We start from the raw sequence: 13,517 nt of genomic DNA, 5'->3' as shown, positions 1-13,517 counted from the left end.
ATATGTAGATTCAATTAAAGTAATAATGTTATGAAAATTAGTCCGGCCCCAACATTATAACGTTGTCACTGCTGGCTTAGGCTTAGAGCTGCACGATTCTAGCTAAATAAACAATATATATATATAAATTCTGCTAGGGTATGTAAACTTATGAGCACAACAGTGTGTGTGTGTATATAATAAAAAACAAAAATTATATAATTTTTTTTTATTATATACACACCGTTGTGCTCATAAGTTTACATACCCTGGCAGAATTTATGATTTCTTGGCTATTTTTCAGAGAATATGAATGATAAACATAAAAACTTTTCTTTCACTCATGGTTAGTGTTTGGCTGAAGCCATTTATTATCAATCAACTGTGTTTTACTCTTTTTAAAATTATAATGACAACAGAAACTACCCAAATGACCCTGATCAAAAAAGTTTACATACCCCAGTTGTTAATACCGTGTATTGCCCCCTTTAACATCAATGACAGCTTGAAGTCTTTTGTGGTATTTGTGGATGAGGCTCTTTATCTTCTCAGATGGTAAAGCTGCCCATTCCTCTTGGCAAAAAGCCTACAAGCCTCAAACCTTGTAATGGCGGCAATTGGCAATTTTTATTGTGACTGCAACGTTATGGCAGACAGATTGGACACTTTTGGGACCATTCACATTTATACAGCGATCAGTGCAATTAAAAATGCATTGATTACTGTGTAAATGTGACTGGCAGTGAAGGGGTTAACCACTAGGTGGCAGTGAAGGGGTTAAATGTGTCCTAGGGAGTGATTCTAACTGTGGGGAGGGGCTATGTGTGACACGACACTGATCACCGCTCCTGATCTTGTTTACATCAGCATTTCCCCGCTCTTCCTCTCCATGAGACGATTGCGGGTATCCCCGCGCACATCAAGTCCGCGGAATCCGTGATCATACTCACAGAGGTCGCAGCGGGCGTGCCCGCAAACCGCTTCTTAAAGGGCAACTTACATGTACATTAATCTGCCTGTACGTGCCCTTTTGCCGACGTATATCGGCAAGCGGTCAAAAGGAGTAAACACAGTTGATTGATAATGAATGGCTTCAGCCAAACACTATGAGTGAAAGTAATGTTTTTGTGTTATTGTTATTTTGTGTCATATTCTCTGAAAAAAATGGCCAAAAAAAAAAATTCTGCCAGGGTATGTAAACTTATGAGTACAAATGTATATTTGTGTGAGATAGATAGATAGATGTTTGGGGGTTCCAAGTAATTTTCTAGCAAAAAAATACTGATTTTAAATTTGTAAGCAACAAGTGTCAGGAAAAAGCCTGGCCTTTAAGTGGTTAAACTGACCTCATTTACAGACCGAAGTTCATCCCTTTGAGCTAAAAGAACCAAATGATACTTTGTTTATAGTCATCTAAGCGCCGAGAAATGTTGATAAACATTTGCCAGCTCTGAGCAGAGAACGGCTCTGCCCTTGTTACATAGAAACGTGGAAACCTCGGATTAAGACCATGGGGGGGTTGAATCGAGATCGCGATTTTTTCAACGATTAATCGTGCAGCTCTACTATGCCTATAGCACACCTAGATGTAAAACCATACCCCAAAACAATAGATAGAAATATACAGACAAACAGGTTAAAGTGGATGTAAACCCAATGTCATCCTTTCTAAACTACTGCCATAGGGGTTATCTATAAGGATATACATGTCTCCTGCATGTATCTTTACCTGTCAAATGTCTCCCCTCTGTCTGTTATTAGACCCGAAAAAATGCAGATTCTGTGGGTGGGTCTGTTGTCTGGAGCTCGTGGGTGGAGTCGTGATGTCAGTAGACTCCCCGCCTACCTCTACACTCCCCTTGTCAATATGCATTTTCTCCTGTGTATTTCTTACACTGAACTTCTGCTATGATCTCTAACATCCAGTGAAAAGACAGGAAAGTAACCACATGACTTCAGCATGCCAAATCATGGTGAGGTGTGGAACAGCCAATCCTTGCAGAGCTGCTGCAGAAAGAAGTGGGGGTGGGAATTACTGCATGTCTCTTAGGCTAGTGCACGAGATGTAAATCACCTGTCACTCACAGCAAGGGGGAGGATTTGACAAAGTTTTTCACAGTTTGTCAAGATTTTTCTCAGTGAACAATAAGAGGATTGCTCAGAGATGGATTAACTCTGTGTGGCAAGACTGGGCTCAAATGATAGGAAATCTTATACTCTACAGTATGATAAATAAATAATAATAAAAAAATATATATATAATAATAATAATAATAATAATAACAATAACAATAATTCGGGTTTACATCCACTTTAAAAGCAAGAGTTGCACCAGAATATAAAAAAAAAAAAAAAAAAAAAAAAAAAAAAAGAAAAGAAAGGAAATATATATTTTTCCCCTATGACAAGCTCTTTTCATACCAGAACTCTAAACTAAATCTGGTGTGTTCCCCAAGAATGACATGGGTACCTGCCAGGAGTTGGTTAAAACAGAACAACATCTGTAATATCACTTTTTTTTTTTTTTTTTTTTTACCAACTCCGTATCTGCTTTATTCACACCAAAATACTGCAGGTGACCAGCTAGTGATTTTTTTTTTTTTTTTTACATAAAGAATCACTTTCCTTTAACTCACAAGTCGATCAGCACATAATCCATCGTAGAGAAAGTAGAAATCCTATACAATGGCGAAGTCACATATAGAGCAGAATGATTCATCCTGACAACAGAATGGCTTCCGGTGTTTACATAGCAACAATCAAAACAAGACAAGACATGGGGTAAAGTAACATAAGGAAACAATGACTGTACTCTATATCCTCACCAGAAGAGAACAAAAAAAAATAAAAAAAACAATACACCAAACCAGAAAATCTACTGATAAACTCTGGACATGTTAGATGTGATATTAATACTTCACTTTATTCTAATTCTGTAGATTAGGGTACAGTAGTTCTTTGGCCCCTTGTCTGCACTGGGACTTTTACAAGCAGAACCTGAACCTCTGAAGTGCAGTGAAAGGGTGTGTGTTATACAAATATCACAGCAGTCCACAAAACAAACATGCAAACTACATATCAAGTTTTTTTTTTTTTTTATCTAAATGCATTCTATGCATCAAAGTGAAGTCTTGTTTTTTTAAAAAACAATTATGTCATACTTACCTCCTCTGTGTAATGGTTTTGCACAGAGCAGCCAGGATCTTCCTCTTCTCGGGTCCCTCGTCGGCACTCCTGGCTCCTCCCTCCTGCCGGGTTCCCCCACAGCAAGCAGCTTGCAATGGGGGCATCAGAGCAGGCGCACTCCTGATCAGCGGCTCCAGGTGTTCATTCACACATGGAGTTGCGATGTGGCCCCCCTCAATCTCCTGATTGGCTCACTGGCTGTGATTGACAGCCAATGGCTCCCTCTGCTGCCAAAAGTCAAATTAGGAGTGCGAGTCCCGAGGAGAGGCAAGGCTGTCGTGGACATCGATGGATTGAGAAGGGGCTCAGGTAAGTAATAGAGGGGCTGCTGCACACAGGTTTTTACCTTTATGTATAGCATGAAGGTAAAAACCCTGTGCCTTTACAACCACTAAGTTAAAAAAACCTTCTGGGTGCAGCCGCCCCCCATACTAACCTGAGCCCCATCGTGATCCAGCAATGTGAATGAGAGCAGTGGCTCACCAGGGTGTCTCTATCCTTATTGGCTCACAGAGCAGTAGAATCCATTGGCTCCTGCTACTGTCAGTTGCAGCCAGTGAGCCAATGAGAAGAGAGACAAAAGTTCATTCACAGGAGTGTGGCTCAGGAGCGAGCCTACGCAATTCCCCCAAAGCAAGAGAGACTTGCTATTGCGGGCCCTCAGAAGGGGGGGGGGGAGCAGGAGCGCCGGGGGGAAGGGGGGGCGGTTAGGGGCTGCTCTGTGCATTGAATTTGCACAGAGCAGGTAAGCATAACAGGTTTGTTGTTTTAAAAAATAAAAGGCCATGCACTTTTATTGTGCAATTTAGATGCAGCGATCAGCCCATTAAAATGAATGGATTGCCCTACTGCGTCGCAGTGTAACACCTGAAAATACATACAGCAATGCATGTGTGTGGGATATTGTATTCTGTCAAATAGGGACAGCCAAACTTGCTGAACTACCCAAATTTTGATCCATCTGTGGCCAGCTTTAAGCTAACCATACATGTGGAAATGTATGGCCAGGGAAGTATAGGAAATTAATCTGCAACTACTGTGAAGATCCGCTCACAACTTCTATGAAACTGCAGCACAATAAAAACTCTAAAAATGACAACCCTCTTGTAAATACCGGCACAAAAATAAATTTATTTTGGGTAAAGTGGATCTCCAGCCAAAACTCTGCATTTAGTTTTGAAAAGGAGAGAGTTAGAAACTCTTCGTTCCATATACTTTAACCACCTCAAGCACCGGAAGGATTTACCCACTTAATGACCAGGCCATTTTTGTGATACGGCACTGCGTTACTTTGACAATTGCGAGGTTGTGCGATAATGTACCCAAATAAAATTGAGGTCCTTTTTTTCCCCACAAATAGAGCTTTCTTTTGGTGGTATTTGATCACCTCTGCGGTTTTTATTTTTTGTGCTATAAACAAAAAAAAAAAAAAAAAAAAAAAAAAAAAAACTATGTTATACTTTTTGCTATAATACATATCCAATAAAAAAAAATTGTAAAAAAGCTAAATATATTCATCAGTTTAGGCCAATATGTATTCTTCTACATATTTTTGGTAAAAAATAAATGAATAATTGGAATAAGCGTATATTGATTGGTTTGCAATTTTTATCTGACACTTTTTTGGGACCAGTGACAATATTACAGTGATCAGATCTAAAAATATCCACTGATCACTGTATAAATTACACTAGCAGGGAAGGGGTTAACACCAGAGGACGATCAAGGGGTTAAGTGTCCTAGGGAGGCGCTTTCTAACTGTGGGGGGAGGGGACTGACTGGGAGTACAGAGAGATCGCTGTTCCTGATTACTAGGAACAGACGATCACACTGTACTCCTCTGACAGAACAGGGATTTGATTTGTTTACATTGGCAGATCCCCATTCTGCCTCTCTGTGGAGCGATTGCGGTGGCTGGCAGACAACACGGCCACGCGCATCGGCCTCTCTGGTGATCGATCACTAGGAGCAGACGATCACACTGTACTCCCCTGACAGGATGGGGATTTGCTTTGTTTATAATATATATATATATATATATATATATATATATATATATATATATATATATATATACACACACACACATATATATACACATACATATATACACACACACACACACATTTTTAGCACTGATCACTGTAGAAACTTAACGCTGGTTCCCAAAAAAGTGTCAGTTAGGTGTCCGATTTGTCCGCTGTAATGTTGCAGGGAAAAAAAAAAAAGACGATCGCCGCCATTACCAGTCAAAAATAAATAAATAAAAATGCCATAATTATCACATCGTTTGTAGATGCTATAACTTTTGCGCAAACCAATCAATATACATTTATTGGGATTTTTTTTTTTTTTTTTTTTTTTTACCAAAAATATGTAGCAGAATACATATTGGCCTAAATTTATGAAGCAATTAGATTTTACATTTTTTTTATTGGATGTGTTTTATAGCAGAAAGTAAAAAATGTTTTTTTATTTTTTCAAAATTGGCGGTCTTTTTTTGTTGATAGCGCAAAAAATAAAAACGTCAATTTTATTTGAGTACAATGTCACACGACTTCGCAATTGTCAGTTAACGCAGTGCCGTATCGCAAAAAAGACCTAGTTGTTAAGGTGGTAAAAAAATAAATAAATAATAATAAGGCATGATATACTGTATATGATTTATGTGAATGAATTGTGGCAATTAACACTTCTTTATCACTTTATCCCTTCCCCGCTACACCCAAAAAAAAAAAAAAAAGTGAAATAAAATTTGGCTGGAATTCCACTTTTATTTGCAAATTCAGACAAATACTTTACTTCTCTGGGCTTGTTACTTTCCGGCTCTAGGGATCTTGTAATAAAGAACAATGCTGTTAGAGAACAAAATTAATAGCCAGAGGTGAAATTCCTTCCCGAGATAAGATACAGTATTCCCCAGGCCTCATCCCAAGAGCTTCATCCAACAAAGCCTCCACTATTCTAAAGGTTAAAGCTGGAGCCTGTGCACGGAACTTGGGGTTTTATTTAGTAGTTCCACCAAATGACAGCCAAGGGTGGCAGGGGCTGCATCTCATCTCTAACAGATTTTATTCTTAACTCCACTCCGAGCAGACAAAAAGGTCTTATACACAAGTATGGAGACGGGCGATTTAGCTGTATTCCAGATCAGCAAAATACTGGATACATCATTTCCATAAACTCCATGTTGCTTTTTTTAGTGTTCCTGCAAATCTCACAGTTCATTTAGCAGCTTTCAGCTTGTTCTCCTACACACCATTCTAATTGTGCAATCAGTCACCCTATACTCATAAAAGTACATACTTTTTTTTTTTGCATATTCAGTGCATATTTAGTACAGAACTCCTCTCCTCCTCTAGAACGGCTCTCCTCTCCTTGCCCAGACAAGGGCACAAATACCTGAGGGTTGTGGTGTGGAAACCTGCGGTCCGTGTGCATTTCCAGAACTGTGTTAAAAACGCCCTGCAGTTACAATCTGCAGCAGGTGCCAATATTAATTTTATGAAACCCCGAATGCAGGTCGCAAACGCACTGCACAGAACTGCATGTGAAATGCAGTGCGCTGCTGTGCGATTCCCAATGTCAGCCAGCCCTATAGCTTGATATGCATGCAAAAAAAAAAAAAAAAACCCTAGGAAAGAAAAATTACTTCAAAATGACCAGGAATACGCTCTGCTCAGGGGTGAATGCACGCTCACGGTCAGCCATAATCAGTGTAACCCAACTGTGACATTCAGGTAATGAACGGCCCATTCAGTGGGTACAGGGCTTTTATAACAGATATTTTCCAGATCACTGGAAAGTCTGAGTGACCCTGCTAATCCATCCCTCTGCCCACCGAGAACAGGGAAGGATGCAGTTGCCATGTAAAGAATGCTTCTTCTCATCCAGCGAGCCACAATATGATCAGCAGCAGGTCCTGGCAACTGTCTCCTGGCCCATCTCTACCAGCAGAAAAAAAAAATGATGTGCCACTGTAATCAATGTATTCACCCACCATAACGCCACTGCAAGGGACTTTATATTTACTTGAGCCCGATCTCAATCCAGTGATGTGCACAAGAGCAGAGGCTCTCCATCCTCATTGATTCAGACAGAGCAGTGGGAGCCATTGGCTGCACCCGGTGTGTCTTATGGGCACGGCTTGCTATGGGGGCACGCGGCGAAGGGTAGGACCTTTAGGAATGCCGGCAGGGGACGCAAGTAGAGGATCGGGGCCGCTCTGTGCAAAATCACCACAGAGCAGGCAAGTATAACATGTTCATTATTTAACAACAGAGAAAAAAAAAAAAAAAAACACAACACGACATGCCCCTTGTGCTGCCACAGTTCAAAGTCAAAGTCCTCTGCCACTACCCCGCCCCCCCACTGCTGTCAATCAAATACAACGCGGGCGCCGGGGTCGAGTTCGGCATTCGTGTCTGTGGACGCAAATCCTGGACTCGGGAAAATCCTGCTGACGTCTTTCTGAAGCAATAAAACTTTAAAGAACTGCTCCACCCTACAGCCATTCTCTGGCAGTTACACTTTATTAATTATGACATAATCAGCTTTGTAAATAATATTTATGGGCTTCTTTCTTTATACATGTACAGAATCTTGCAGGATCATTTTGTTAATGTTGTTCATTAGCCCTGGGGTCCCGGGTTTACACTGTCTACATGAAGTTTGTTTGGCATCCCCACGTTTACATGAATAAAGCCAAGAAGTGACAAGGAAGTTCCATTTTTAGGACATTGATTACCATATTGTTAGTTTATAGCTGGGGCCAAAAACTACCAATACAACAAGCACAGATAAACAACTGCAATGCTCACAATTACACAACACTAAAATGGAGCTTTAGGCCTAGTTTACAGTTGTGGTTGGGGGGAGGGCAGGGAACTGCAGTTTTACCACCCATCTTAATCAACACGGTGGCTGGAGGGTGCTGTACACATGCCATGGCCAAAATGATATCCCCGTTGAATTCGGTGGTCAGTTCAATAGCCAAATGCAACCCATTTAAGTAAATAAAGCCACTCCCCAAATAGGGCAGCTATGGTGTAGTGGGGAGCTTTACAGATTAAAAACAGGTGACATATCAGACACCTGACAAATGCTCTCTGAAAAGCAATCCACTGCAGATTGTTTTTTAAAGGGCAACGCTAGTGTGAAGGACCCCCAGCAAACATTTACAGAAAGTGACATGTGTAATAAACTCCCAGGAAGGGTTACATCTGCAGACTGCATACCAATACTACTCTAACATAATATTATTACTTTTAATCACATAAGGCCTACCACAAAAAGAGGTCATAATGCATGCCAGAAAATGATGACACATAAGTAGGAGAACTGACACTAACAAAGGACTTCACCGTTTATTAACGCAATCAGAGGAATTCATAAGGGGGGTTGTAGACATGCTTTAGAACTCCATTGAGGTGCACCACCCAATGTATCAGCGCTTGCACCCCAATAAGTCTGTTTGCACTGGGGAAGGAGGGTCCACACTGTGCACTCCCTCCCTTCCTGGCCACTGCGCCCATCACAATGACCTGTGTATGGCTGAGGATTATTATACTAGAGGAAGGTGGAGCCTAATGGGGAATGGAGAGATTAGTTCCCCCATCAGGCCCTCTCTACTTCTGGCTGACAGCACATGGGAGTGGGCGGATCCATAGCCGCTATTTAACCCAGTAGCAGCTTTCATATCCGCCCAATGCCATGCACTGTCACTCAAAAATGAATCGAATCTGATGGGGAACTAGTCTTTCAGTTCCTTGTCAGTCTCGCCCTCCCAGTGACAAGTCATCCCCCAAATATGGGCATCAGCTGTATCTGCAGGCCTTTTCCTTACATTTAGGCTACTTTCACACTGAGGCGCTTTACAGGCGCTACAGCACTAAAAATAGCACCGGCATAGCGCCTGTGAAGAGCCTCTCCTGTCTCTCCAGTGTGAAAGCCTGAGGGCGGTGCACTTGCAGGACGGTCAAAAAAGTCCTGCAAGACGCATCTTTGCAGCGCTGTAGGAGCGGTGTAAAGCGCCCCTGCCCATTGGGGCAGCGCCGCTTTGCGGGCGATTTTAACCCTTTTTCGGCCGCTAAAGGGGGTTAAAACCACCCCACTAGTGGCCAAATAGCGCCGAAAGAACGATGGTAAAGCAGTGCTAAAAATAGCGCTGCTTTCCCGCCAATGCCCACCCGCCCCAGTGTGAAAGTAGCCTGAGCGTTCGGCTGGAGATCTCCCCACTGACAGCTGAATGGGAAGCTGTCACACTCATGACAACTTCCCAGCACAGGCGAGGTCTGCTTTGTGTACTGATGTACACCAGATCTGAGTTTGTCTGAGGCCAGGTTCACACCTATGCGAACTGGATGCGGGTTTCTCCGCATCCAATTCGCACAGCAGGAGAATGTGACTGACTCCCTATGGAGCCGGTTCCCATATCTGTTGCGGCTGGCTTCGTTTCAGGGCCGAATTCAAGCAAAGATTCAGCCCTGATTCATCTCTGAAACGGGGAACAGGGACACACAGCGCTCCTGTGCGATCCGCAGCCGATTCCAGTGTGAACCTGGCCTTAAAGTGTTACTAAACCCTCTTTTTTTTTTTAAATGTTTGTATAATAAAATAACAAACATGTTATACTTACATGCTCTGTGCAATGGTTTTGCACAGAGCAGCTTGAATCCTCCTTTTCTTGGGTCCCATGCTGGCGCTCCTGGCCCCTCCATCCTGCCAGGTGCCCCCACAACAAGCAGCTTGCTGTGGGGGCACCCAAGCCGGCGCGCTCCTTGTGTCCTTTCACACACACAGAGCCATGTCTCGGCCAGGCCCCTTCCGTCTCCTGATCGACAGCAGCGGAAGCCAATGGCTCCCACTGCTGCCAAAAGCCAATCAGGAGAGGCAAGGTCCTAGTGGACATTGCTGGATCGAGAGGGGGCTCAGGTAAGAATTAGGGGGGCTGCTGCACACAGAATTTTTTTTACCTTCAGGCATAGTACAGTTTTTTTACCCTAAAGTGGGAGTAAACTCCCTTGCATGATTTTTACCTAGCATCATTACCTTGCAGCATCTTTGAAGCATGTTTGGAGATCATGTTTGCGAAGCAAAAAAATGCTACTCTTAATTTTAAATGAATGGGAACCGCCTCAAAAACGCCCCCACTAAGCATTTTTGGTTCCGTTTTTGAAGCGAATCAGTGTGAAAGTGCCCTAATAAGTCCTACCTATAGGTACAGTAAATATCTCCTAAACATTAGGGGTGCAACGGATCAAAAAACTCACGGTTCGGATCAACAAAAAAAAAACGGTCCCCGGGTGTACCAAGATGGCCGCCACTCCAGAGCTAGGCCAAAGCCGCGGCCTTTCCTAAGGCCGAGGCAGCGGCGCGCTCCGCAGAGCGCATGTGTGCCGATCCGAACAGGCTGAACCGTTCGGAACACGGATCGGTGACGATCCCTTGCACCCCTACTAAACATGCACCATTTAGGATAGATTTACTTTAGATACAGCCAGTGACGTCACTGGCGCATACGCTCTGAAGGATCGGCATACCGTGCCCTTCCTTCAGAGCCATACACAGTGACTCTCGCTCGCATGCTTGGAAGCTACGTCATCGCCAGCTCAGCCATTCATATCGCTGAAGCAGGCGAACCCGTAAGAAAGACAGAGTGAAGATGGAAGCACCTTCAGTGGTGACAGCACTCCGCTGGAGGGCTTCGTTTTCAGGTAAGTCTGTAATAATGTGCTACTATGCGATGCATACTAGCATATTATGACCTAAACTGCCTGGTGACTATTTTTTTTTAATGCAATTTACTACTGCTTTAATAGAGAGATTGAACCACTTACCCTCCGGGAAGATTTACCCCCACTTCATGACCAGACCATTTTTTGTAATACAACACTGTGATGCTGTACCTAAATGAAATGTCCTTTTTTTCCCCCACAAATAGGACTTTCTTTTGGTGGTTTTTATTTTTTGCGCTATAAACAAAAAAAGGACTGACAATTTTGAAAACTAAACAAATAAATCAATACTTTTTACTTTGTTATAAAACACATCAAAAAAAAAAAAAAAAAAAAAAAGAATTTCTTCATCAATTTGGGCCAATATGTATTCTGCTACATGTTTTTGCTAAACAAAAATCCCAATAAGTGTATATTGATTGGTTTGCGCAAAAGTTATAGCGTCTAAAAATGATGGGAATTTTTTTTTTTTTTACTAGTAATAGCGGCGATCAGCGACTTTCAGTGGGACTGCGATATTGCCGTGGACAGATAACACTTTTTGGGGATCAATGACACTAATACAGTGATCAGTGCTAAAAATATGCACTGTCCAAAGGTGTGCGCAGGGGGTGTGCCAAGTAATCACTAAACCCTAATCACTCTGTGTGGTGCCGATTTCAGGATGGAGAGTGGGGAAAAGGTCTAGTCAATATGTCATTTACCGGCCCCTTATTTTTCTAAGTGAACACACTCACTCACTGTGTTCAATCGTAATTGAAGCATAGTAAACTGTGTTTACTATCTTCAGTTTGTGAATGAACAGGAAGCCACTCAGCACAGAGCACTTCCCATTCATTCACTGTCCAGTGCAGCTCAGGCTGCAGAGAAAGGCATCCGTGTTTGAGCTTTGGGGTGCACATCCTAATGCAATATGCTGCACAAACCTATGGCACGGTCACTGTACTAAGTAATGACACTGGCAGGGAGGGGGTTAACATCAGGGTTAAATGTGCGCTTTGGCACTTTGCCACCATATATCTAAGTTACACGGTCACCAAGTGGTTAATTAGGGTAAAATACGTCCTGCCTTTAGAACTACTCTACTTAGTCCTGATGGCGGCTTCACACTTGTGTGCCTGCATTTCCATGTGTTTTTCTATGGGCATCCATTAAAGTCTATGGGGGACAAAAAAAAAAAAAAAAAAAAAACACCCAAAAGGTGGCTTCTATGCATTGCAATGGTGTGAATGGACCCCATTGCCAGTAATGGGATTCCTCCTGTCCTACAATGGGCAATGTGTGACAGATGGCTGTTTTATGGGTGCATTGCATGTTATACAGAGATGATTGGGGGGTCACATCTATCTATGGGGGGTATACACCCAGAGATCACACATGTCTGTGTATGCCAATCACAGGGGGTGATGGGTGCAGGACCAGAACTGCCTACAGGGTGCCCATCATTCCCCCCCATGATTCCTCTATGGTAGAGGGGTGATGACGTCACAGGAGTGCTCTAGGTGTGTCCGGTCCCCCCCCCCCCCCCTCGGTATGAGGACAGCTCCATGCTGAGATAGAAGTTCCCCGCTCTCTCTCTCTCACACACAAAGTACACAAGGAGTTGTCAGGAGTTTCCTTTGTCCGCCCCACCGAGCCCACTCACCACCACGGCGGTCACCGGCTGTCCCGGGATGAAAGACATGACGACTCAGGACTCCGCTCAACTCGCCAACACCCTCACTGGACAAAGCGAACCCGGGCCTCACACACGCCCACCTCATGAATATGAATAGAGCAGGCGGGCCTCTACCAAGAAACCCCACCCACATTACATTCCGGAATCCACGCTCAGCAAACCACGCCCACTTTACAGACCCGCCCTCTCATTACTACCACACCCAACGCTCCGTTAGGCACACAAGCCACGCCCCCCACAAAGCAGCGCCCGTAGACGTGCTCATAAATTATTCAGAGCTATCTATGCCCGCCCCTTCCATAGACTTCACCTGTACAGGCAGAAGAGCGGGACCCCGCCCACTGAACTTTAAATAATGGGGCACCGCGTTTTGGTAGTCAGTCTCCGCCCCCTTCCTGAGCAGATGGTGTCACTCTGGAGAAGAATGTGCAGGAACTGTATGGGGAGTGAATGCTGTGCAGAGTTGCCAACTTTCAGTAAATTTACAAAAAGTTTGTCAAATCTGTAATTTTTGCATCTGTCCATTACGGACATGCAAGGGGTGGACAGGTGCAAAAATTGTAAAATGTACAGAAAGTTGGCAACCTGATGGAGTGCAAATCACTAAGCAGACCTGAGAAGTGCTCACTAGATGTGATTGGATCATACAAGCCAACGTTGATTTTTTTTAATTTTATTTTTTTTTTAAACAATTGTTAAGTTGGAAGATTTAAGCTGCTTTATATGATGTTTTTTGTTAAATGGAATTGTTGAAAAATTAATAAATATTATAATAATAACCAAAAAAAAAAGCCAACACTGATTTAACCAATTGACCTCCAGAAGATTTACCCCCCTTCATGACCAAGGCATTTTTTGCGATACGGCACTGTGTTAGTTTAACAGCTTGCCGACCGGCTCACGCCAATATATATCAGCAGAAGGGCACGTACAGGCAA

At 43.0% G+C, this 13,517-nt stretch overlaps 1 protein-coding gene across 1 annotated transcript in view; it reads right to left on the bottom strand.

Annotated features, from left to right (window-relative positions):
* TAX1BP3 (Tax1 binding protein 3) overlaps positions 1-12,700 on the bottom strand; it is a 40,209-nt gene extending 27,509 nt beyond the window's left edge. The window contains exon 1 of the mRNA XM_073616909.1: positions 12,547-12,700. Within this exon, the coding sequence (XP_073473010.1) occupies positions 12,547-12,585 (39 nt within the window). The 5' untranslated portion in view covers positions 12,586-12,700. The remainder of the gene's footprint in view (positions 1-12,546) is intronic.
* Between the last annotated feature and the right edge of the window lie 817 nt (positions 12,701-13,517).

This window comes from Aquarana catesbeiana, linkage group LG02, assembly GCF_042186555.1.
Source record: "Aquarana catesbeiana isolate 2022-GZ linkage group LG02, ASM4218655v1, whole genome shotgun sequence".
NCBI classification, from domain to species: Eukaryota; Metazoa; Chordata; class Amphibia; order Anura; family Ranidae; genus Aquarana; species Aquarana catesbeiana.
This window is presented reverse-complemented; position numbering and strand designations above follow the sequence as displayed.